The following is a 24,683-nucleotide window of genomic DNA, read 5'->3' as shown; positions in this document are numbered from 1 at the left end:
ATAAAACACTTTGATTTATATTCTTCTTCATTTTGTACTTTAAAAAGAATAGTCTCAGTGGGTTGTGGTAAAATTCCAAATGGAAAAGCAGTGCTGAAGATTTTAAAAGCATCATAAATTGCCAGGAATGTTTAGTTCTATCTATTATCTTTTAAAAATCATTTTCAAGTGACTTGGTATTTTAACTTAACAAAATATTCAAGATAGTATGCAGAAGTTTTACTTCTGATTTTTAAATAGTAAAGTCATTTCCATAGAGTAGCTATAGTAATATAAGATGTTTACATGCCAATAAGATTCATGACAAGTTGCAAATTTTCTCGTGGGAAAATTTTTTTAAACGGTGGGGTCAATGAAAGCACTTTAAAATCAATGCCATGAGACCTGGTGTTTGGTACTAGTTAAGGACACATGCATCTCCTACCAGTATGAAATTGTCACACCTTCATTGGGTCTCTGTCCCAAGCTGATTGTTCTATAACGAAAACCAACATTAGGTAGCCTCTATTGCAATACAGTAAGGTTTCTATCACTGGAAATAAGCAAACAAGAACAAACTCTCATCATTCTTTTGGCATTTTTTTTGTTTTGTTTTGAGATGGAGTCTCACTCTATTGCCCAGGCTGGAGTGCAATGGCACGATCTCGGCTCACTGCAACCTCCACTTCCCGGGTTCAAGCGATTCTCCTGCCTCAGCCTCCCGAGGGATTACAGGCACTCACCACCACACTCAGCTAGTTTTTGTATTTTAGTAGAGACGGGGTTTCACCATGTTGGCCAGGCTGGTCTTGAACTCCTGACCTTGTGATCCACCTGCCTCGGCCTCCCAAAGTGCTGGAATTACAGGCATGAGCCACCCTCGTGTCCAGCCTCTTTTGGCAGTTTTTATTGCACTGCTTCTATATGCCAGGTTCTAAGCTAGAGTCGGCAACATAGAGATAAAAACATACAACCTTCACTCAATAAGAAACTCAAAATTAGCAGTGTCATAAGTTGAGTGGTAGAGCAGTGGTAAAAAAGGAGACAGAGAATAAAAAGGAGAACAATTCTGCCTGGTCCAGCCCATAGAATCAGAGAATGTATTGCAGGAGATATATCCTGTCCCAAGCTTTCAGGCATGAGTTAGGAGTTCTTCAAGTAGAAAAGGCAAGAAAAAGCTAAAAGCCTTCTTAAAATGAGAGAAGAGCCTGATAGAAAATTGCTCCTTTGGAATTTTTAAAAAACTTCATCCAGCCGGGCCCTTTGGCTCACGCCTGTAACCCTAGCACTTGGGGAGGTCAAGGCGGGCGGATCGTGAGGTCAGGAGTATGAGACCAGCCTGGCCAACATGATGAAACCCCGTCTCTACTAAAAATACAAAAAATTGCTGGGTGTGGTGGTGCACACCTGTAATCCCAGCTACTCAGGAGGCTGAGGCAGGAGAATCACTTGAACCCGGGAGGTGGAGGTTGCAGTGAGCTAAGATCATGCCTCTGCACTCCAACCTGGGTGAGAGAGCAAGACTGTCTCAAAAACAAAAAATTCCTTGCTGGGGCATAATGCCTTATAATTAAGACACTTTTGGGTTTAAATACCAGCTATACCAGCTGTGATACTTTGAGCAAGTCACACTGAAATGAGAAAACACCTACCTGTAGGACTGTTTGGAGCAATGAATGATGTGACAAATGTAAAGCCATTAGGATAGTACGTAGCTCGAAGCACATTCAGCAAGGGCTGGTGAACTGGTGCTGCTGATTTATGACAAAAGAGATGATTTATTATTAGTTCATACTATTACTGATTCATGTGAATATAAGTTTTTGTTAATGGTTTGATTCTGATACTATAATGGCTGTGATAACAGATTTGAAAGTTAGCTTGCAGGGATTTAAATTCTAGCTCTGTGATTTATTTGCAATGCACCTGGAGCAAGGTACTTCATCTCTCTAATCCTCAGGTTGCTGCTCAATTGTATAATGTCAGCAACAACAGCCCCTACCCCAGAGTGCTTTTTGGGATTACATGAGATCATGTGTGTAAGGCATAGTACAGTGCTTGGAAGAGTAAGTAACATAATATTACAGATGTGTTAACTATTATTTTTACTTCCTTATTTATATCATCATTGAATTTATTTTCCCCATGTTTTTATCTATTTCCAGGTTATGAAAATAATAAAAGCAGTTTTAAAAATTTGGAAAACTTTAAAAGGAGAAAATAATCCATGTAACTGTAACCTCACCTAGAACATATTATTCTGAAACGTTTTCCTATAGTACATCCGCACTCCTTTACTGTGGAGGAATTTTTTGATTTGTAGACTTTTAAAACCAAAAACCATAGCTGAGGTGCATTGCACATAAACATTGTAACCTTCACTCATTGTTGATTGTTATTACATTAGAAGCATTTTCCATATTATTGCATTGACTTTACAGCTATAATTTCAATGACTACATAATTGTCCATCAAACAGAAGCATCATAGTTTTCTAAGTCAATTTCTGGCCAGGAGTGGTGATTCACGCTTGTAATTCCAGTACTTTGGGAGGCCAAGGCAGGAGAATTGTGTGAAATCAGGAGTTGAAGACCAGACTAGACTCTGCTCTACAACTAATAAAAAAGTTCACCAGGTGTGGTGGTGTGCACCTGTGGCCCTTGCTACATGGGAGGCTAAGGAAGGAGGATCACTTGAGCCTGGGAATTAAGGCTACAATAAGCCATGCTCACACTACTGCACTCTAGCCTGGGTGACGGAGTGAGACCCTGTCTCAATCAATCAATCAATCAATCAATCAACTAATCAGTGTCTTCTCATATATTTGGATTATTTTCAATTTAACACACAAAAAGGTGGCAGGAGAAGAGGCAGTACAGGACTAAATGGAGAGAGAGAACCAACCTGTACTGTGACCTGAATCTTCTGGGGCCTGTAGTTCATTGCATGAGTTCTCTCGGCTCTCAGCCACCTGGGGTAGAAGCAGAACAAAGGAGAGAGTTACAGTGATCCAGGGTGGGGTTTTGCAGGAATGACTTACAAAATATTTTTATGTTGTGTACAAGCTACTCTTGTGTAATAGCTTTATGTACTGTGTGATTTTATTTTATTTTTTAGTATTCCCTAGGCCTCCGATTTGCAGTTCCACGTCTTGAGAAAACAAACATGAGCATTAACTTCGATCTTCAAATCAGAAGGTTAGACCTTTACAAGCCTGTATTGTTGACAGCACTCAACAGAAAAGAGACCCACAGTGAAATGATGCCACCTGTCAAGGCCCTTGGCCTTAAAAGCTCATCTGAAATTAGAACCCAGACTTTCACAGCCCATTTCTTCTTTGTTTTTCTCAATTGTTTCAGTAATTTCAACATTTTAGGGGTTTTGAAAAACAGATTGAATTATATAGACCAAGCTATGAGATAGCAAAATTTTGTCCTGGGCACCCTCTCACCTGCTTTACTTCCACTTTTCTTCATTCCAAAGCGCATGTCTTTCCCCACCCTAACTCCCATCCTCTCAGCTGGGCATCAGCTAGTCCCTCAGAACAAAATCTGTGAAAAAAAAAAAAGCATAGATTTTGCAATGGCAATCCTGAAGTCTCTTCAATTTTCAAGAATGAGTGAATCTCTGATGGCTTACCTATGTGCACTGTAGCAGGATGCAGGTGAGATACTCTATTTTGAGGGCAAGCCCTTCTCTAGCAATGATAAGCAGAGCCATACAGGTAGCTGCCTCTCTTTTCTAAGGCTGATGCCATTTGAGAATTCAACTGTAACTTTACCCGCTTACCACCTATTCTGTTTGCTCCTTTGTGGTTGAAAATAATATTTCATGAACAGGAAGACCCGAAGAAAGTAGTAGTGTGGCATTTGGGCTGGGGCTTCCCAGCTGTGAACTTAAACCCATTAGCTGGGTAATGGAATCAGTTTAATGGCTCTAGACCCATATTAAAAAGAAATTGAATGGAAAGTAACATATAATATAATATAATATAATATAATATAATATAATATAATATAATAAATATAATATAATACATATTAATACAGCTCATGAAATGTTCCTTTCAGTAAGTATACATATGTGTAGTAAGATGTCTAGTGAGATGTATGTATTTTTTGTGATCTGCAGCTTAAAAAGTTTGAAAAACACTGATGTAAACAGGACATGCAAGCCTTCTGTATTTATTTATACCTTGCCTGGCATGTTGAACCCTTGCTCTAACTATTAAATGAATATGAAGTCAGTATCCACAATTTGAGTCTCAAATACTAGTGTGCAAGCTGGTTAATTTCTAAGTTTATCTTAATATCTTGCAAGAAGTACCATTAGAGTGTGATAACTTTTAGAATAATGACTCCATGCAATGGATTACTTTTTAAATAGCTACTTCAATAAAAGGCTTAGGATTTTTTAAAAATATATAAACTCTGTAAGAATGTAGCAGATTTTAAAAATCCACAACCCATGTCACAAACTACTCTCCCACCCCAAACTTTGTGATAGATTTCTAGAGAGGAAGGTTTTCTCAACTTACCTGAGGTGTTCATTTCTGACCTTAATGAAGTCTTTCTTGAATTTAACTTAGACATTTTATGCTGTATTTTTGGTTTTTTAAATCTGGATAAAATTTAGTGATGGGATACAGATGGAATAAATTCTTCTGTAATATTCCTTCATTTTACCAAAAGCATGTTAAATCATTTCTTTGTATCTATAAAAATATATCATAGGTTTAGGTAGCCCTAAATATTTTTATTTTGGAAATCTTCTGTTGATATTTCTAAGTATCTTAAGAAAAAAACCAAAAACAAAAACAGAAAAAACATGTCATGGCAAAGGACCACCATCCCTCCAGACAGTAACCTGAAGTTTCTATTCCTATGCATCATTTTCTGTGCCAGTGATCCTCCGGTGACATGAAGCTTTGTGTCACCTGTGGAAAGATACATCTCTCATAAAATACACAACCTTTATATAGAAAAGAAGTCTGGTACAAAGCAAATTCACTGATATTTCCTCTTCACTCTTGGTTGAAGTTACAAAAGAAAATGGATGCAATTAGTAGTTCATCTAAGAAGCAAAAGACACAAGGTAGTGTTGTAGATGCCTTCCCCAAGTCCATCCTGTAGATCATCATTTAAATAATGAATTCAGTAATGAAGTGCCGAATTTGCTGTAAAATAGAAGTGGCCATGTTTTTAACATTCCCCTTCATCTAAAACAAAGGGTCATGACTGATTACATTCCATTTCTACTCGTGACTATTTTAACATTACCCTTAAAAAATATAAAAATGAAGAAAGAACTGGAATATACATACAGCATTAAATTCCCAAAACATACATTATAGATATAAAAGCAAGAATACAGTGTTTGAGGCTGGGCACGGTGGCTCACGCCTGTAATCCCAACATTTTAGGAGTCCTAGGTGGGTAGATCACTTGAGGTCAGGAGTTCGAGACCAGCCTAGCCAACATGGTGAAACCTTTTCTCTACTAAAAGTACAAAAATTAGCTAGGTGTGGTGGTGCACACCTGTAGTCCCAGCTTCTCTGGAGGCTGACGCAGGGGAATCGCTTGAACCTGGGAAGCAGAGGTTGCAGTGAGTCAAGATTGTGCCACTGTACTCCAGTCGGGGTGATAGAGTGAGACCCCATCTCAAAAAAAAAAAAAAAAATACAGCATTTAACACTGTAAAAACTCAATTACTAGGGTATTTGAGAGGTGAGCATTTATCTGCATGCTTTGCTGGCTTACTCCAAAGCTGTAAATAAGGATCTAAATGGATGGTTTTGCATTTGGTTTAAATGTGTTTAAACCAAAAATAAATTAAACCAAATGTTCTGAAGTCTAAACTCTTACAGGCATATATTGACTGCCATGACCTGCATTTAATGAATCCCTTTTCTACAAATAGAAGTCAAGAAAGAAATGGGCTTTATATGTTAATAAACTTAAAATATTTCCTGTTACCAAATATTTGCATTAAGCGGTCTCTCTATGCCCTCACTCTGCACGACATAAACATTTTCCTCCCTGTGTACAACGGGTCTCAGATTGCAATTGCCACATACAAACAGGTCTTCGAGACTGTCCTCAGAGTTTCTTCCTTAGTAATGGTGAGATGAATACTGTGTTATCTTTGCTGACATTCCAAAGACCACAGAAAGCATAGAGAGAATGTTAGAATATAGGAAATAGGAAATAGTAAGAAAAAAGAAAATAGCATCGGAGTAATAAAGTGAAAAACACGTCTATCCATAGTATATAACATAGGGTGCAGTTGTAGAGTGGAAATTCATCATTCCTTGTGTAGAACCAGCACCAACAGTTTAAATAGTTCAGCTTCCATGGCGGTGATGGATGGCTTGTTTGGATGTAGCAGTGGTATTAGTGAGGGAGCTTTCCTTTCAGGAAAGAGGTCAAGGAAGCATCCAAGTTATTTATCAAGCCTGGTTCCTTTCTTACAAGAGATATTGCTGACACCGCTAGTATGCAGTAGCAAATGTCATGGCAAGTCTGTGTGACAAAAGATGATTTTGATTAGCTGACCAGAAGGTCTGGACTCAGAGTTTGCTGCTGTTCTTGCTGCATTTCAAAACGGCCTCTAAAAGCTTCGTGTTAGACTTGTTTTCAAGGATGATTTCAATGTTCAATGTCTATTTACATATTCAGGGTATTGTGGGTAATGAAAAGTGTGTTATTTAAACCACTTGGGAAGAAAATACAATAGAATTATGCAGTAACTTAAATGAAACTTTGTTTTTTCATAATTCTAATTTCCACGGCTGCCAAGCAGTAGTGAACTAGAAATAGAAGAAAGTCTGGTTAATCTGTGGCACAAATAGATTTAAATTTCCAAACTGAAGAATTACCCATAATATATTTAGAACCATAAAGTCTACAATAAGTAAAATTACTTAATTACTTCTTAATGGTTAGAATTCAGAATACTGCCTTAAAAACACACACACATTTTTTTAGTTGACTGATCCTCCCCAGATGTGAACTTAATAAAATGGCCTGGAAACTGGGGTTCAGCCTCTGGTGAACAAGTCCCTTAAGCTCAGTAGTGGGTTTAGTGGTGATGCTCCATTCCAGGAAATGAGCCTGACATTTGCCTGTTTATATCTTTTATGTGTGGTTGCAGTTTAAGTTGTCTTATCATTATATACAATCGGCCAGGACTTTTCAAAAGCATCATGGGAACAATTCTGCCTCCTCCTGCTTTGAAAGCAGAATTTTATCATATCCTTTCCAGCTCTCACATTTGGAAAGCTTCAAAAGCTAGTCAGAACCTACCCCATTACCATCATCTTGGTGCTAGAGCTTGTCCATCGAATCAGAGTGACATCTGATGTTAAAAAAAGAAGAGGCCTTCTCTTCCTGACGACACCTGAATATAAACATGACCTGTTAGTGGTGATGTGGCTGTGTCTCGGTTTGCTAAAAGCTGCCTAAGTTTTTAGTGACTTCAGTAAAAGCATAACAGGATTATAAAATGCAGATGGAAGCTGCCTTCAAAACTCAGTTACTGGTTGAGCCTCTTTGCGAAGTACGTTTTGTTTTCCTTATAGCACATGCATTTTGAAACCCATGCATTTTTAAAAGTTGTTTCATATCTAATTATATTTTCTGGAGAGAAAAAACCCCAGCAAACTTAAAAAATAATTTTGCCACTGTTCAAAGAAGTGTTGTTAAACACACACCTTCTATCTAGACACTCTTAATGCATTTTGTAAATATCCATGTCATCTCCTAATTGCCTGTTTATGAACTGGCCAACTTCCTTGGGTCTATATTCAAGGTACTGTGGGTAATGAATATTTATTTAAACCGGTCTTTTAAAATACTCTCCAACTCCTTGTCCGAGTTAGCTGGTGAGTATGCAGTGAATATATGCTTATTTTAATACTAACTTAAGAAATAAACCGTAAGGAAGATGAAATTACTGCCAAGCCGGTGTATGGTATGATGCATCCCAGAGCCAAACACAAATGCTGTTTCGATTATGTGTTTCTCTGCATTATTCATGCCAGTTCTTCTCTTTATTAGCAAGGAAAATCAGGAGCTGGCTGTGCTGCCACTTCCTATTTAATGGGCAATGAACATGATATGCACAGAGATGTTAAGGAATTTGTCAAAGGTAGAAGCTGCAAAATGAACACAGTTCAATACCTTTTTGGTTTAGCCATTTAAGTGTTAGTTTTGGCCGGGCACGGTGGCTCACGCCTGTAATCCCAGCACTTTGGGAGGCTGAGGTGGGCAGATCATGAGGTCAAGAGATGGAGACCATCCTGGCCAACATGGTGAAACCCCGTCTCTACTAAAAACACAAAAATCAGCTGGGTGTGGTGGCGCACACTGGTAGTCTCAGCTACTTGGGAGGCTGAAGCAGGAGAATCACTTGAACTGGGGAGGCAGAGGTTGCAGTGAGCTGATACTGAGCCACTGTACTCCAGCCTGGCAACAGAGGGAGATTCCGTCTCAAAAAAAATAAAAAAATAAAAAATAAGTGTTAGTTTCTCTAGATATCTATTGTATTTCCAGATAAAGTGTCTCTTCGTAGATAGTTGTTACATTACTATTGATCATAAAAGATCTTAGCATTTCTCTGTACAAATGGTTACGATTCTGCAGAATGAATACACTTGTATCCTGAATGATCAGGTTAGTAATGTGTGTTGCTCCTGTGATATACAGAATGTTTTTTATGATCATGTATTGTAATAATACGTCTGAGCAGATAGATTTAAATCACATGTCCCTGTGTTTTAGTTCCAACAAGGACAATCCAGACAGCAATTTTGTGAGCCTGCAAATCAACATCACTGCTGTAGTGCAGGTGGAAATAAGAGGGTAAGTAGTAAGCAATGCATTGTAATAGTACAATATCCTTTGTATGCAGAGTTAAGATAAAATACTAGTGAAAACGATGTGGAATTTTCCTGATGCATTAGAGATCACAGTTCATTGTGGATATTAATTTTCACTCTTTTCTATTGATCATTATAGCCTTCCATTGGAAAGCAGAGTAAACCCTAAATAATAATTAACTCCAAGAATATCAAAACAAGAAATCACTTTATGCCAGGTGCAGTGGCTCATTCATGCCTGTACTCTCAGCACTTTGGGAGGCCGAAGTGAGCAGATTACCTGAGGTCAGGAGTTTGAGACCAGCCTAGCCAACATCGTGAAACCCTGTCTCTCCTAAAAATACAAAAATTAGCCAGACGTGGTTGTGGGTACCTGTAATCCCAGCTACTCAGGAGGCTGAGGCAGGAGAATCACTTGAACCCGGGAGGCAGAGGTTGCAGTGAGCCAAGATCGTGCCATTGCACTCCAGCCTGGGTGACAAGAGTGAAACTCCATCTCAACAACAACAACAAAAAATCACTTTATTCCCCAAATTGACAGTGCAGTAATCAAACTATAAAAACCAGTTGATAAGAAGCCAGGTAAAATAGACAACCACGTGATTCCCTGAAAAAAAAGTCTCAATTCTCCAATAATTATTTTAGCATAATGACATTTTAGCCTTACCACGCCACATCTGGAGTTTAATAAATGACTAACTCTCAGATGCAAGGGTGGATGGGATCTATATTTTATATCTTTTTTCTTTGATCCTATTCTTTAAGGAAGGTGGCAATAAGCAATCAATTGAGAGACAGGGGGAAAAGGGTCAAGGAAATGACTACCAGCTGCAAAATCCATGCCTGGGGGAAAAAGAAATCAGAAATGGGTTGTGTGTAGTTCTTATCTGGCATGAAATTGGACTTCATTGATTTTTTTCTGATGATTCTGGTTTTTCAGAACAATCATGGATTTGGCTAAAAATGTCAACTGGTATTTTGGACCAAGTTGTCACTGGGGTTCCAGAATCCTGGTTTCATTCCTTTTCCACGGTGGTTTACAAGCTTCGGTGATGACAGCTGGTATTTCAGTAGGCAGAGCCAGTGCTGCCATGGGTCCTGCCCTGCTGTCCTGGTGCCGCTGGGGTGCCCCCTGGCGGATTAGAGAATAATAGCAATGTTTAACATATACTGTTCCTTTCTGGGTGCTACTCCAAGTTAGCCCATCTTAAAATGAGCTAGTATCCTCCTTGTACAGGTGAGGGAATTGCGGCACGAGGAGTTGAAGGTTAAACTAGAAAATGCCAGAATGTAAATATAGGCAACTGTCTCCAGAGCTCATGCTCAGAAATGATCATGCTAGCCTGCCTGGGATATAGTTTTTTGAAACTTACCTACATAAAATCGTATTTTATGTATGTTTCTAATTTTTTTCCATTCAAACCAATGTTTTTGAGATTCATTTTAGTGCATGTGCCTGTAATTCACTCATGTCAACTGCCCGAGTGTTACACTGTAAAACTATACCATCGTTTATCTTATTTTACTTTATTTTGAGACTGGGCCTCACTCTATCACCCAGGCTTATCTTGGCTCACTGCAATCTCCACCTCCTGGGTTCAAGTGATTCTCGGGCCTCAGCCTCCTCAGTAGCTGGGATTACAGGCATGCACCACGCCCGGCTAATTTTTGTATTTTTATTAGAGACAGGGTTTCACCATGTTGGCCAGGCTGGTCTCAAACTCCTGACCTCAGGTGAATCTGCCCACTTCAACCTCCCAAAGTGCTAGGATTATTACAGGCCTGAGCCACCATGCTCGGCCAAAATATACCATAATTTATTTATCTATTCTACCCTGGATGAAAATGCAAGGCTTTTATTATTTTCCTTTTTGCAATTGTTTTTTGTACATATCTTCCAGTACACATGGGGAAGAATGTCAGCAGAGGATATACTTAGAAGTGGAAATTCAGGATCAGAGAGTGTGCTCTATTTAACTTTACTATATAATATCAAACTCTTTTTCAAAATACGTATGCCAAATTACACTCCCGTGACAAGTGGGTGAAGTTTCCACTGTACCACACTATCAGCTTACTCTCAACATCATCTGGTTTTTGAGCCAGACTGGTGGACAAGAAATGGTACCTTGCAAGAAATAGTACCTCACAAGAAATGGTACCTCATAAGAAATGGTACCTCACAAGAAATGAGGGTTTAACTTGCGGTCCCCTGATTCCTAAATGAAATCGATTCAGCAGCTTTTTAATCTTTGTTGACTCTATTCTTCCTGTGCAGAGAAATTCTTTTTCAATTTTTTGCACATATTTTTCTTTTCTTTTTTTTTTTTTTTTTTTGACAGTTTCGCTGTGTCACCCAGGCTGGAGTGCAGTGGCATGATCTCAGCTCACTGCAACCTCTCCCTCCAGGGTTCAAGTGATTCTCCTACCTCAGCCTCCCAAGTGGCTGAGATTACAGGCACCTGCCACCATGCCCAGATAATTTTTGTATTTTTAGTAGAAACGGGGTTTCGCCATGTTGGCCAGGCTGGTCTTGAAATGAGCCAAGGGAAGAAATACACACTGTGGAATCTGGAAAAGGACCAAACACAGGGTTTCCATCGTTCTCCCCTGTGGAGTTAAGGGATGTTACTTTTCTGCTATTGACGTGTGATAATATGCATGGAGTATCACCTACCAGGGAAGCTCACCCAAGCCTCAGTGGTCAGAATTTTTACTGGGGTTCTATGACATAGGCATGATTGATTGATCATCTGCCCATGTAATTGATCTCAGTCTCCAAGTTGATTGATATGATGTGACCAAAGCTTCCACTCTGTATCACATTGTTGGTCTTTCTGGTATCTAAATCATATGGTTAGGATATCCATTGTGATTCAAGGCCCCAGGCAAACAAAGATATTCCTAACAGGCATAAAATTCCAAGAGCTTACTCATTACCCTCCAGAAGCTGAGGGCAAAGGCCAGACCTCTTCTTGGACAAGGTTAAATTATTTATTACATACTTATGTCTTTCATTTTTTTTCTTCCCTTATTGCATAGACTAGAACCACCAGTGCATGATCAATAGAAAAAGAGACATCTTTGCCTTGTTCAATTTTACAAGAAAAGCATTCAGCCTTTTACTATCAAGTTTGATGCCAGCTGCAGGGATTTTGTGGACACCCTTTATCAAGTTGAGGATGTTCTCTCTTATTTCTACTTTTTTCTTGAGAATTTTTAACATGAATGTATGTTTAGTTTTTTTCAAATGCTTATTCTGTATATATGAAGATGGTTAAATTGTTTTCCTTTTTTATTCATTGAAGTGGTGAACTGATTAATTTTTGGTTTTGAATTTTAAACCAATCTTGCACTCTGGAGAATAAACACATTTAGTCTTGATGATTATCCTTTTTAGATACTCTGGGATTCGACTTGCTAAAATTTTGTTAGTGACTTTTACATCTATGTTCTTAAGAAGTACTGCTCTGTAGTTTTCTTTTCTCGTTATATCTTTTTCTAATTTGGGTATCACGTGAATGCTTGCTCCATAAAATGATCTGGAGGGTTTTGTGGGGATTTTTTTGTAGGAAGATTTTGAACAAGTCAACTTCATTCTTAGATGTAAGGCTATTTATAATATCTATTTCTATTTGAATGGGCTTTGGTAGTTTCTCATTAAAGGAATTTGTCTATTTCATCTAAGTTGTTACATGTATTGGCATAAAGTTGTTCACAATATTCTCTCATTGTCCTTTTAATAGCTGTAGGATTTCTAGTGATGCCTTCTCCATCATTCTTGATATTGGCAGTTTATATCTTCTCCTTTTTTCTTTCTTTTTCTTTTTTTTACTTTTTCTGATCAGTCTGGCTAGAGTTTAGTGATCTTTTCAAGGAACCCGCTTTTTGTTTTATTAATTTTTATTTATTTTTTTCTTTTTTTTCTATTTTATTGGTTTCAGCTTCTCTTGTTATCCTTTCTCGTGCTTTCTTTGGATTTGACTTTCCCATTTCTAGTTCTTCTATGCAGAAATTTTATGCTTGACTGGAGACTTTTTTTGTACATAAGCATTTAGTGCTATAAATTTAGCAGCATACCAAAATGTTGATATGTTGGGTTTTTTGTTATAACTCAGCTCAAAATATTTTCTAGTTTTTTTTTGTGATTTCTTCCTTAGTCATGAGTTGACTCATGGGAAGTGACTTGTTTGATTTACAGATATTTGGAGCTAATCTAGATGTTTTATTTTTGTTGACTTCTAATTTCATTCTCCTACCTCTCTCGGTGAGAAAATTGCTATTTTTAAAAATCAGAGAAAAAAACACAAGTATTATTTTTTACTATCTTATTTTTATATCTTTTCAAAGTTTACAATTAACGTACACGAACTTTTGTCTCCTTCTTTAAGCTTAGTGTATCTTAGTTTTTCTAGCCAAAAATAAGTTGAAACTTTTTCTTAATTCCAAAATAAATTTAAAATTGGGAAATGTTTCTATTTGTTAGGACATAACTTAATCCAAGACAGCTAATGGCTGAATATAACTGTCTTTATTCTCAATATCCATTTTATGAGATTAATATTTTCAATATTACTGTCATTGCTTACAGTAAAAAAAGAAGGAAATTTCTATTCATTTTTGCCAATTATCAAAACAGATCATTAAAATGGCTTCTCATATGAAAGCAGTTACTTTAATAGCTAGATTAATGTCCAACAATTGACCACAGTTTATTCTCTAAGACTGTGTTAAAATCCTTTTTAGCCATTTACATAGTAAAACTCTTTCCTGCAAATACGCAGCAAAACATTGGTTTCAATGTTTAATACATCAAAGAACAAACAGCTACTGTTTGAAAATCTTCCATGTTCCGTCTCCAGGAAATTTCTTTTTTTTTGGTCCATGGTGTTTATTCTGATGTAATTTATCATGCATTATTTTAAGCAGTTTTTTATCTACTGTTTTTTATAATTAAAAAGTGGATTCATTTATTTGAGTGGGAAAAAATACTGAGAATTGTTCCATTTCTTTCAAAGCTAGATAACATCATCTTTAAGCAGATTTGTATGCATTTTGTGGTACAAAGGATCAGTTTAGCACATGTCTTTGAGAAGTAAACTTGGCCACAGGAGACAGCACCACATACACGGAGTTCATGAAGAGTAGTGAGATTGCAGATTTTGTAAAATAATCAGGATTGAATGGGTATGTACTAAGAGAGACCACAAACATGAACAGCCGAGGTTTGCATAGGATACCATCCACAGCAGGTAGAGTCAAGACTGTTCCATACAATACATGGCAGTCTTTGCTATTTGGGAATGATAGGGTTTGAAAACAAAGATTTGAAACAGGATTCACAGCACACTACCAAATCCTCAGATTTGAATTTCCTGATTGCATATATACTTCAACTTACTGAAAACCCAATTCCTTTATTCCAGAGAAATGAAAACTAAAGTTCACACAAGAATCCCTACATAAATCTTTATAGCAGCTTTGTTAATAATGGCCAAAAATTGCAAACAAGCCAAATGTCCTTTGATGGGTTGACAGTTAAACAAATCGTGGTACATCCATCCCATAGAATATCACTCAACAATAAACAGGAATGAACAATTGACAGATGGACCTTCAGGGAAGTATGCAGAGTCAAAAAAGCCAATCCGAAAAGATTGCATCCTGTATGATTCCAATTATATAACATTCTTGAAATAACAGAATTATATAAATGAGGAACAGATTAGTGGTTGCCAAGAGATACAGAGGAGATAGGGACAGAGGGAAGTGGATGTTCCTGTAAAAGGGGATCTTTGTGGTGACAGAAGTGTTCTTGACTATGTCAATGACAATATTCTGGTTTTGATATTATATACACTATCACATTTTGGTTTTGCAAGCTGTTACCATTGGGGAAACTGCTAAATGGCATATGGAATCTCTCCATATTATTTCTTACAACTACATATGAATCTATAATGATCTCAAAATAAGGTTTAATTTTAAAAACAACTAATTCCTTGCTTCTCCCAAAATTCATTTCTCATGTTTATTGTTGCCATTAGCAGTACCCCAGTCTTCTTCTTATCTGAGGGTGTCACTGGGATAACGTTCTATCTTCCATCTTAGGATGGAAGGCTATGCAGTGCGGGTCGTAAGATTACCACACTGGCTGTTTATCCCAGGCAAATTAGTTCAATATATTCTGTGTTGCTTGCTTGATTTCTTCCTTCTTTCTAAAAAACTCACTTTGAAAACCATGAGGCCAGGTGCATTGGCTCACGCCTGTAATCCCAGCACTTTGGGAGGCCGAGGTGGGCAGATCACGAGGTCAGGAGATCGAGACCATCCTGGCTAACACAGTGAAACCCCGTCTCTACTAAAAATACAAAAAGAAATTAGCCAGGTGTGGTGGCGGGCACCTGTAGTCCCAGCTACTGGGAGGCTGAGGCAGGAGAATGGCGTGAACCTGGGAGGCGGAGCTTGCAGTGAGCCGAGATCGCACCACTGCACTCCAGCCTGGGTGACAGAGCGAGACTCTGTCTTTAAAAAAAAAAAGAGAGAGAGAGAAAGAAAACCATGAACATTGTTTCACTGATTTAGCTGAGATCTTTAGAGAATCATTCTTTACCATGGTTTCCCTGGATTTGAAGTAGTCTTCAGTGGGTAAATAACTGAGTTTTCTGAGCCATGCTTTTAAAATGATTTTGACATGATGTTTTGATAAGATTATATACTGCTTCATAGACTTCTATTTGATTTTTGTTACAGAACTGTGCCAGGAAATTTAAGTCGTCTTCACTAAATACCACCGAAGCTTAGGAGCCCCCATGGTGCATTTTATATTAGAAATAGAGTAGATGGTACTTAGGATCTGAGTTCTAGATCTCACCTGCAACTAACCCTCTACTTTTCCATACAACAGCCTTCCTTTCTTGTATAAAATGAAGGGTTTTGATGATATCACCTCCATAGTACTGGTCAAGATTCAAATACATATGATTCTAGGATCCTAGGGAATTTATGGCCAGTCCTGTGGATTGATGACCATAAAAACAAAAGTTTTCAGAGAAAGTGTGTTCAGCTTCTGTGCTATGTTTGTTCTCTATGCAAATTAATAAATAAATACACAAATAAAAGTTTCCCTAGAACCTCACAATGGACAGTGGATAGTGAACACGAACTCAACTCTCTGTTGCCAAGCTGAAAAACTCCAGCTTTGGGTGTTGAGATTGTCAAGACTGGAATAGAAACCCAGGCTCTCTGGGCTTCTCTCTGATGAAAGAAGCCTGTCATGATTTAATCAAACCAAGTCAGATAAGGGAACATAGCATAATGACAAACCAATATAAACATAGAAATGTTCGCGGTATCAGCCCAGCGAAGTTGTGCCCTGTTCTTCTTATTTAACATTGCACAGTAAGGACATATGCAAAGAGCTATGCAATTTAGCAACATTTCTGTGGGTTGTCTGTTTTTAAAATGTACTCATTCCTAGAAAACAATGCAGCCAAATTAACTTTGACCAAAAGCATTTGAGATGTTTTCCGAACATTTGTGGTACACAAACCAAAGAGTTTATCATAATTTTCCAGATGAAGAAAGAGAGATATACAGAAATTAAATTACTTGCCCTAGGGTAAGAATATAACCCAATAAATTTTGCCAACATTTGAAGTTGCCAGAGGCCACGTTAATTATTGGATACCTTTAAAAGGGCACTATGACATCTGATTGCCAAAAGAGATGTTTTCTGTTGAGGTTACTGTTAGTTGAAAGTCTAGGAATTCTTTTAAAGACACGTTTTACCTAAAAACTGCTAGAAAACATTGGTTTGTTTTGAGGACTACCCTTCTTAAGATTTTATAAAAATAATAATTTAGCTTGTAATCAGCTTTTTATATAAAATAAGGCCATGTATTGTATGTCATTTATCCAATGCTCATTTTCTAGGTGTACGTTGCAGGGAAAAATAATCATATGTCAAGTTAATATCCTACTTCCTTGATTATGCCATTTAACTCTCTGTCCCTCTCTCACACTTGAGATATCTATAAGACCACTCTATAACTCAATCACACTTTATTTTGTTCTGGCTCTGGGCCTGGCTTTCCCGGGAAGCCAAAGAAATATAGGAAGGAGGAATGCACAATGACCACTCTTCCACTCTGACGCCTTCAACCAGAAACTATATTTCTTCATAACTGGGCATTTAACACAACACACGGCATCCTAGACATTTTTTGTCTGCAAAAAAGAATCCCATTTCTTGATATGGCTTAAAGCAGGGATTAAATAACCCATACACACACACACACACACATTCTCACATGTGAAATAGATGGATGTATATATTTATATGTGTATAGGTTTGGTTATTCATCTCAACTTAGGAACATTCTCCACTCTCTTCTTAGTGCCCCCGAGATGAGATGCTATAAAATAGTTGCCCTCTGGGCTGGAGAGCCTACAGTAGCAGTTTCAGATCCTTCACCATCACTGTAGTCATTCTACCGGACATCACTTTCAATATTTTTCCCTGTAGGGAATATCTAATCAAATAAATTGAAAGTCACTTTCTTCTGCTTCTGTTAGTGTACTGTCCACTAGTAAAACATTCTTTACCTGGGCCATTGCCAACAATTAACAGGGCATTTCATGTTTCAGAGTGTCACACCCTCCGCAGATTGTTCTGCCCATTCATAACTGGGAACCAGAAGAGGAGCCCCACAAAGAGGAGGAGGTTGGACCATTGGTGGAACATATTTATGAGGTAGCCATTGTCTATGTTAAAGTTGTGTTAGGGGTTTATTCTTATGCTCTGTGCAAATAAATTCTATGTAGCTTTTTGTTTTTTTGTTTTTTTTTTTGAGACAGGGTCTCACTGTGTCTCCCAGGCTGGAGTGCAGTTGTGCAATCACAGCTCACTGCAACCTCCTCCTTCTGGGCTCAAGCAATCCTCCCATCTCAGCTTCCTGAGTAGCTGGGACTACAGGTGCACACCACCACACCTGGCTAATTTTTGTATTTTTTTCTAGAGACAGGGTTTCGCCATGTTGCCCAGGCCAGTCTCGAACTCCTGAGCTCAACCGATCCACCCACCTGAGCCCCTCACAGTGCTAGAACTACAGTAGATTGCATTTTAAAAGACATCAACCCAAGTTCTGAGCTGCATATTCTGCCTAGGTTCGTGCTGTTGTGCTATCATATCACAGTGGGGTGTAGTGGAGTGTTCTGTTGAATAATCCTGGATATAATCACTTGTTCCTTAGTATGAGAGCCATTACACGGTGAAAACACTGTATCTTGTTACTGTTGTTGCTGTCATTGTTGTTTTTAATTATTTCTGTGTTTTAAAATATTTGGACAACCCAGACATAAAAATGGCTAGCTTCCTAGACATTACTTCATTTCTTCCTATATTTCAGATATCTTTAAACCCCACCCATCTTTTAAACTGAAGGTCAGCAGCTAGAAGGTACCAGACAGAAAATGATAAGAACTATTCACTATTGTGCTAAAAATATATATATACATATAAAAGCACCCGGGTGTGGTGGCTCACACCTGTAATCCCAGCACTTTGGGAGGCCAAGGCAGGCAGATCACGAGGTCAAGAGATCAAGACCATCCTGGCCAACATGGCCAAACCCCATCTCTACTAAAAATACAAAAATTAGCTGGGCATGGTGGCACGAGCCTGTAGTCCCAGCTACTCGAGAGGCTGAGGGAGGAGAATCGCTTGAACCCAGGAGGCAGAGGTTGCAGTGAGCCGAGATCGTGCCACTGCACTCCAGCCTGGCGACAGAGTGAGACTCTGTCTCTAAAATAAAATAAAATAAAATAAAATAAAATAAAATAAAATAAAAAGCACATATAATATATGAGATGGGTAGATGGTACATAGATAAAAATAATTTTACTTTTCATCCAAAGAACCCAAACTGGAAATGAATATCTTATTCTGAGACTTTAAATAGTTCGTTGATTAGTAAAATATTTTCCAGAAGTGAACCAGTGATGCATAAAAAGAAGCTGATGTTCTTTTCCCATTTCAGGCATTAAGTTGTGAACAGGGAGAGGATCTGTTGACCCATCACCTGAAACATTTAAACTTTTTTCAGTTAGAAGCCAACATATATGGCTGGGCACAGTGGCTCAAGCCTGTAATCCCAGCACTTTGGGAGGCTGAGGTAGGAGAAGCACCTGAGGCCAGAAGCTCAAGACCAGCCTGGCCAACATAGCAAGCCCCAATCTCTAAAAATAAAAAAAATAAATAAACATAAATAATTTTCTAAAAAGAAACCAACATATAGCAAAGGGTTAGTTTAGTAGTTATTCAGGCTTTTGTTTGGTTTTGCTCTGGGTTTGTTTTTTTTTTTTAATAAAGTCAATGCTAGCAGTAAAGAGTAGTTATTCCTATTCATTTTCAAGGGACCAGGCACGGAATTTTGGTAAAACCATGTTCCAAGGCGTTCTGTTTGAGGTTCCTTCTCGATTAATGCCTTCTGTTCCTTTCCTATGTAACTCATGCCTCTAATCTAGTAATTCTGACTATGACTTTCATCTCGAGCTACAAGGGACATGAATAACATCCTCTAAGATTAACAATAAAGCCTTTTCAAAAGTGATGAACTGTTTACAAACGTAGGGAAGATGCCTCAACTCCTGGGCAACATCAGCATGAAACCCTCCATCACCCACCCAACCTGTGGCCCAGATTCAGGAGTTTTGTCCAAAGCTAGATCAAAGCTTTGCCTTAAGCTCTTTTGATAGCAAAAGGATAACACAGTCTCCAAGGCCACTCTGATTCCACTCACTGGAAAAAAGAAAAAAAAAGCTGTCAAATAATTTAATAAAGCTGTGTGTGCTGGTTTCTGCTCAAGAATGGTGAAACTTTAAAGTTTGAAAATATATTCAGACCCAATCATTCTCAGGGCAGTCTTGCTTCAAATCTTAGCATAAATGTGGATCATGAAAGTTTAGGGTAGTTACTGGTAGTGCAAAAAGCAATCATCAAACATTCTGTACATTGCTAATCTCGTGACTCAAAATATACTACATCAGTGGTTGCCAAGCTTCTTTGATAAGGTGAATTAAATAGGCCATCTAATAAGCAAAACCAATTATCCATTGTTTTATAGATCACTGTAATTTTCAGAACTGGGAAAAAAAGAAAAAGACAGAAGAAAATCCCTGCTGACTTTAAATTTTTAAAACACTGGAATAAATGTAAATGCACTTAGTGTTTTGGGCAAACAATTTTGTGTCCTCCATGTATAGGATTCACGTGTTAAAAAACGTTCATCTCTTTATGAGATGTGGCCTTTCTTGCCTCGAGATTTGCTGATGGAAACAGAAGGAGCTCAGCTTTGAAACACGCACTCAAAATGAACTGTGGTGATCATGGGCCCGCCTTGGTGCTTGATGGATGGACATTCTTCCAGAGGGTGAAAGAGAGTGCATCACATATGGTTGCAATTGACAGTAGTCAAGAAAGCAGAGGCAGATTTCAATGTAAAGAGAGAGTCACTAAGTTTCGAAGGCATAAAATCAAAATTAAAATTTCTAGCGCTACGATTAAATTAACATAAATTTAAAACCAGCATCACAGTTATCAGACAAGGGTAGTATGGTCTTCAACTGAGGAAATCCACTCTTAGAGCTTCACAGATTGAAGAGTTTTCTCTAAAAACCAGCCCATGATGCTTTCAGAGTGCTTCCTGCCATATCGACTCTGAATTTTCTTATTTTCCATAGTCATCGTCCAGATGACTTAAAACCAACAATACATGCTTTTTAAAATGGGTATAGAGTATATGGAGTTTGATTTCATCTCTCTGCTTTCTGCTGTGCCATTAGATAACATGTCACTTGTTTACAGCTGCACAATATTGGACCAAGTACCATCAGTGACACCATCCTGGAGGTGGGCTGGCCTTTCTCTGCCCGGGATGAATTTCTTCTCTATATTTTCCATATTCAAACTCTGGGACCTCTGCAGTGCCAAACACATCCTAATATCAATCCACAGGATATAAAGGTAGGAGTCTGGTCTAATCAGTGGCTTTGTTGATTTTATTTTTATAGTATGAAAAAAATACAAACTGGGCTTGTTTAAAAAAGAAGAGTGAAATTCTTTTAAGTTGCTTCAATGATCATTGATCAGACCTTTTCATTTTATAGTTAAATCATCAAGCCTAATTTAAAATATCCCTTCTAACAAATTTAAATTTCTTTTCATTTTATTGCTCATGGTGAATTGTCATTTATTTCACCCATTTTAATAGGCACCTTTTATTTTTGGTTCAATTAGCAACACACCCAAACCAAAATCATAAATAGACATGTCACGTCTGGGAGAATTAGTATAAAATGCTATTTTTAAAGTCTTTTTGGTCTATTGCCAAATTTCGTAAGGGTCTTTGCCAAAAGAGGCTCTTCCAGCTGCAGCCCATAGCAAGTGGTGAACTGTGATAATTTGCCAAGGGCCATGAGAACTCCCAGAATGGAATGTTCTGGACTCTGTTCTTTAATTGAAGCTTAAAGCCTAGAGCAGTGCTTTTCAAACTTCCTCTGAATCACGTGGCTGTCTGTTAAAATGCAGGGCTGGGGTTGGACCTGAGATTCTGCCTCTCTGCAAGCACCCACCTCCTGTCCCTGATGCCAGTCTGTGGGCCCGACTTTCATTAACAAGGAGCAAGGAGCTGATCCCATCCAGATTAACATCCAAATTTGGCTTTCATGTTTTTCTGTGAAAGAAAGAAATTAATTAGAATAAGCCCTTGAAAATGCCACATTTGTATAAAGAAAAACAAAAGACTACAATATCTTGTAGTCAGATATTGTCCTTAGGGGACAACATCATGTAAGAACGAATGTTCTCCTAGTAGCTACCAGGACACAGTGTCTCTATTAAAAATGGCACAGCACGGGCTTTATGGAATACCAACACCACCAGCCAGGACACAGCAGGTCCACCCTTACCTCAGCCAGTGACACTGGGTCATTGCTCATTCTGAAAGGCATTCTTTTTCAACCCAACATGCCTTCTATTCAAAGGGAAGACTAAAGGGGGTTCATTAGTAAAGGACTTATGAGACAACAGCCTCCTTCTTTATGTGAAAGTAATACATAAGGCCACTTGTATTACACAAGATTCTTTAAAACACTTCCTTCCTGGAATTTTTTTTTCTTATTTCCTCTTTGCTCTTCATTGAGATGATTTTAGATTCTTTAAGGACAGTAGCTTATTGTAAAATAACATCTGCAAATGCAAATGTATAACATTTAAATAATTAACACTTTTACATATCCTGCACTGCATTTAACATGTACTTTCAGTCATAGATTCTTTGAGCACATGACTCTGCAGAGACCTCTAACTCTTTTTGAGTGTAATGTTTAGTTTATATCTGACACTATTTATATATGTTTGTATATATTATGTAACTGGTTTAATGTACACCACACCATGTTGGTTGTGAGTTATTTGTTTTTTTGTGGCATACTGTGACTGGGATAGTACTAATAGATGACTTGTCTTAAATGTTGACAGATTCTTGCAAACCAAGCCATAGTATATACTAAGCACCTGGCGTTCCCTACTCCCCACTTACTCTTTTTTTTTTTTTCTGAGATGGAGTTTCGCTCTTGTTGCCCAAGGTGGAGTGCAATGGTGCCATCTCGGCTCACTGCAACCTTCGCTTCCTGTGTTCAAGCAATTCTACCTCAGCCTCCCAAGTAGCTGGGATTACAGGCGTGTACCATCACATCTGACTAATTTTTTGTATTTTTAGTAGAAACGGGGTTTCACCATGTTAGCCAGGCTGGTCTCGAACTCCTGACCTCAGGTGATCTGCCCACCTCGGCCTCCCAAAGTGCTGGGATTACAGGCGTGAGCCACTGTGCCCCACCCCCACTTATTCTTTAATGTATGCGCTTGGAGAAAAATTCTGTCTGAGGCTAATACTTTTTAAAATGCAATTCAATTATGTTCATTTTCCTAAAACTTTCAATCTGTGGAAATTGAATATAAGATTTAAATACAATATAAAGTAGTATCTCCCTTAAATAACTAATCATAGTAATTTGCGAATTTTTGAAATTCTAAATTCATAGAGAAGTTGAAATGTTATTACTTTCAGGTTCTCAAAGTACTGTCACCTATACTTAATAAATGCTCCAGAGAGTCTAAAGGAGTTTTTATTAATAGACATTAAAAAACAGATAATCAAGAGAGTTCATATTAGTGGCTATAAATAATTGAGGGTACTGGAAATTATTCTCCTCTTATGATGCTAAATAATTTTTTGGTGAAGTTGCTATTAACTTACTTGGCAATTTAATTTTTCCTAGAGAATGCAAACATCATCTGTTCTTGATATGACTTGGACTTTAGTGAAAAACAATCTCTTACCCATTGTTGTCTTTAACAGAATAAATCTGAGAAATTTTTAATTTTAATAACCATTTTAAATTCAAATTAGCATGAAAATGAACTGCTGTTAAAAAAACAAAACTGTGCCATAGCCAGGCACAGTGATGTTTGTAGCTACTCAGAAGGCTGAGGTGGGAGGATCACGTAAGGCCAGGAGTTTGAGGTCAGCCTGGGCAACATTGCAAGACTTCATCTCTTTAAAATAAATTGTATAGTTAGTTTTATTTTTAGTAAGGAGCAGACAGACGATGGGCTTACTAAAAGGAACAGGGAGGCAGCAGAAATAACATTTGTCAAGGCAAGAATTCAATTCCAGTATCCAATCTTACTTACCAGGGAAGTGAACTAAGGTTCAATTCCTGATTATTTGGTTCTACAGTTTCTTTATAAGAAGAGTGATCTAGGTAGTAAATGTCTCATAAAACAGCTGCATCTGTGAGTAGTTCATGTCTATAAGTTCTTCTCCCTTTCTGAGGATGCTCCAGTCCCCACTGGACTAGCCCCCAAAATGTCCCAGGCCACCGTGGGCCTGTAAGAGAGGCGCTCTCTCCCCAGCTTTCTAAAGCTGAGGGATTGGCCGTTGCCTTCCTATGTTTTCCTCTTTAATCATTCCATTGATTTCCTTTCAGCAAAATCCCTTTCCCTCGTGTTCAGATACACTTTATAGTCAACGTCCCCCTTCCTTATGTGTTCTTAAGTTGCCTACTTCCCACTGGAAAAACGCTCTCTTCTTCGTTACCTCTCCCTGACCCCCACAGATCTCTAGGGAAAGTTGTGAAAAATAAGCCAGACTTCCTAAGAAGCATTTTAGAGGTCACACACTCCAGGGATCCATTGCCACTAACTCTAAAGCCTTCACAACTTCCCAAATATGCCCTGAGAATCCCTACAAGTTCCCACATACTTCCTAATTTTTCTCAATTAAATCGATTTCCACCTAATGTAATGTGCTGAATGTAATGTACTTAACAAATGGATTTTCTTCTATTTTTTAAATTACTCATATGGCAGCAGTCCTGGACATTGTTATTTTTCTTACAAATACATACTCTGACGGCATCAAAGCCCTATTGAGGATTAAGTTGGGTTTTTGTGGACTGGCTTGAGAACTGAAACACCATTTAAAACATCATTTCTAAAGAGAAATGCATTCTGAATGCCAAACATCTAGCCTAAAACCTTCTGAAATACAACTGGTCTATAACCTGGATATGCACTCCAAATACAACATAACTCTGAAAGTCTTCTCACATAAGTCTCAGCGTCTGATAAGACCTAAACAAGGTTCAGGTTTGTTTTTTTTTTTTTTATCACAGTAGGAACTGATTACAGTTTGGTTATCTCAGCAAGTTACCCTAATGTCCCCAAAGTTTCAGGAGGAGACATTGACTGCTTTTGTAAGCT

General features: G+C 38.0%; 1 protein-coding gene and 1 long non-coding RNA gene across 3 annotated transcripts in view; one reads left to right on the top strand and one right to left on the bottom strand.

The window, feature by feature from the left end:
* Positions 1-24,683, top strand: part of ITGA8 (integrin subunit alpha 8) — a 196,554-nt gene that overhangs the window by 122,810 nt on the left and 49,061 nt on the right. For both annotated transcript variants that reach the window (XM_055296660.2, XM_055296659.2), the window contains 4 exons: positions 3,097-3,176; positions 8,760-8,840; positions 17,507-17,612; positions 20,724-20,882. In XM_055296660.2, coding sequence (XP_055152635.1) covers positions 3,097-3,176; positions 8,760-8,840; positions 17,507-17,612; positions 20,724-20,882 — 426 coding nt within the window. The remainder of the gene's footprint in view (positions 1-3,096; positions 3,177-8,759; positions 8,841-17,506; positions 17,613-20,723; positions 20,883-24,683) is intronic.
* LOC134731506 (uncharacterized) lies at positions 2,882-4,618 on the bottom strand. Its single transcript, XR_010113815.1, has 3 exons — positions 4,517-4,618; positions 3,431-3,530; positions 2,882-2,950 (listed from the first exon to the last, which is right to left on the bottom strand). It is a non-coding gene; the product is annotated as an uncharacterized lncRNA (long non-coding RNA).

This window comes from Symphalangus syndactylus, chromosome 10 (assembly GCF_028878055.3).
Source record: "Symphalangus syndactylus isolate Jambi chromosome 10, NHGRI_mSymSyn1-v2.1_pri, whole genome shotgun sequence".
Taxonomy (NCBI): domain Eukaryota; kingdom Metazoa; phylum Chordata; class Mammalia; order Primates; family Hylobatidae; genus Symphalangus; species Symphalangus syndactylus.
This window is presented reverse-complemented; position numbering and strand designations above follow the sequence as displayed.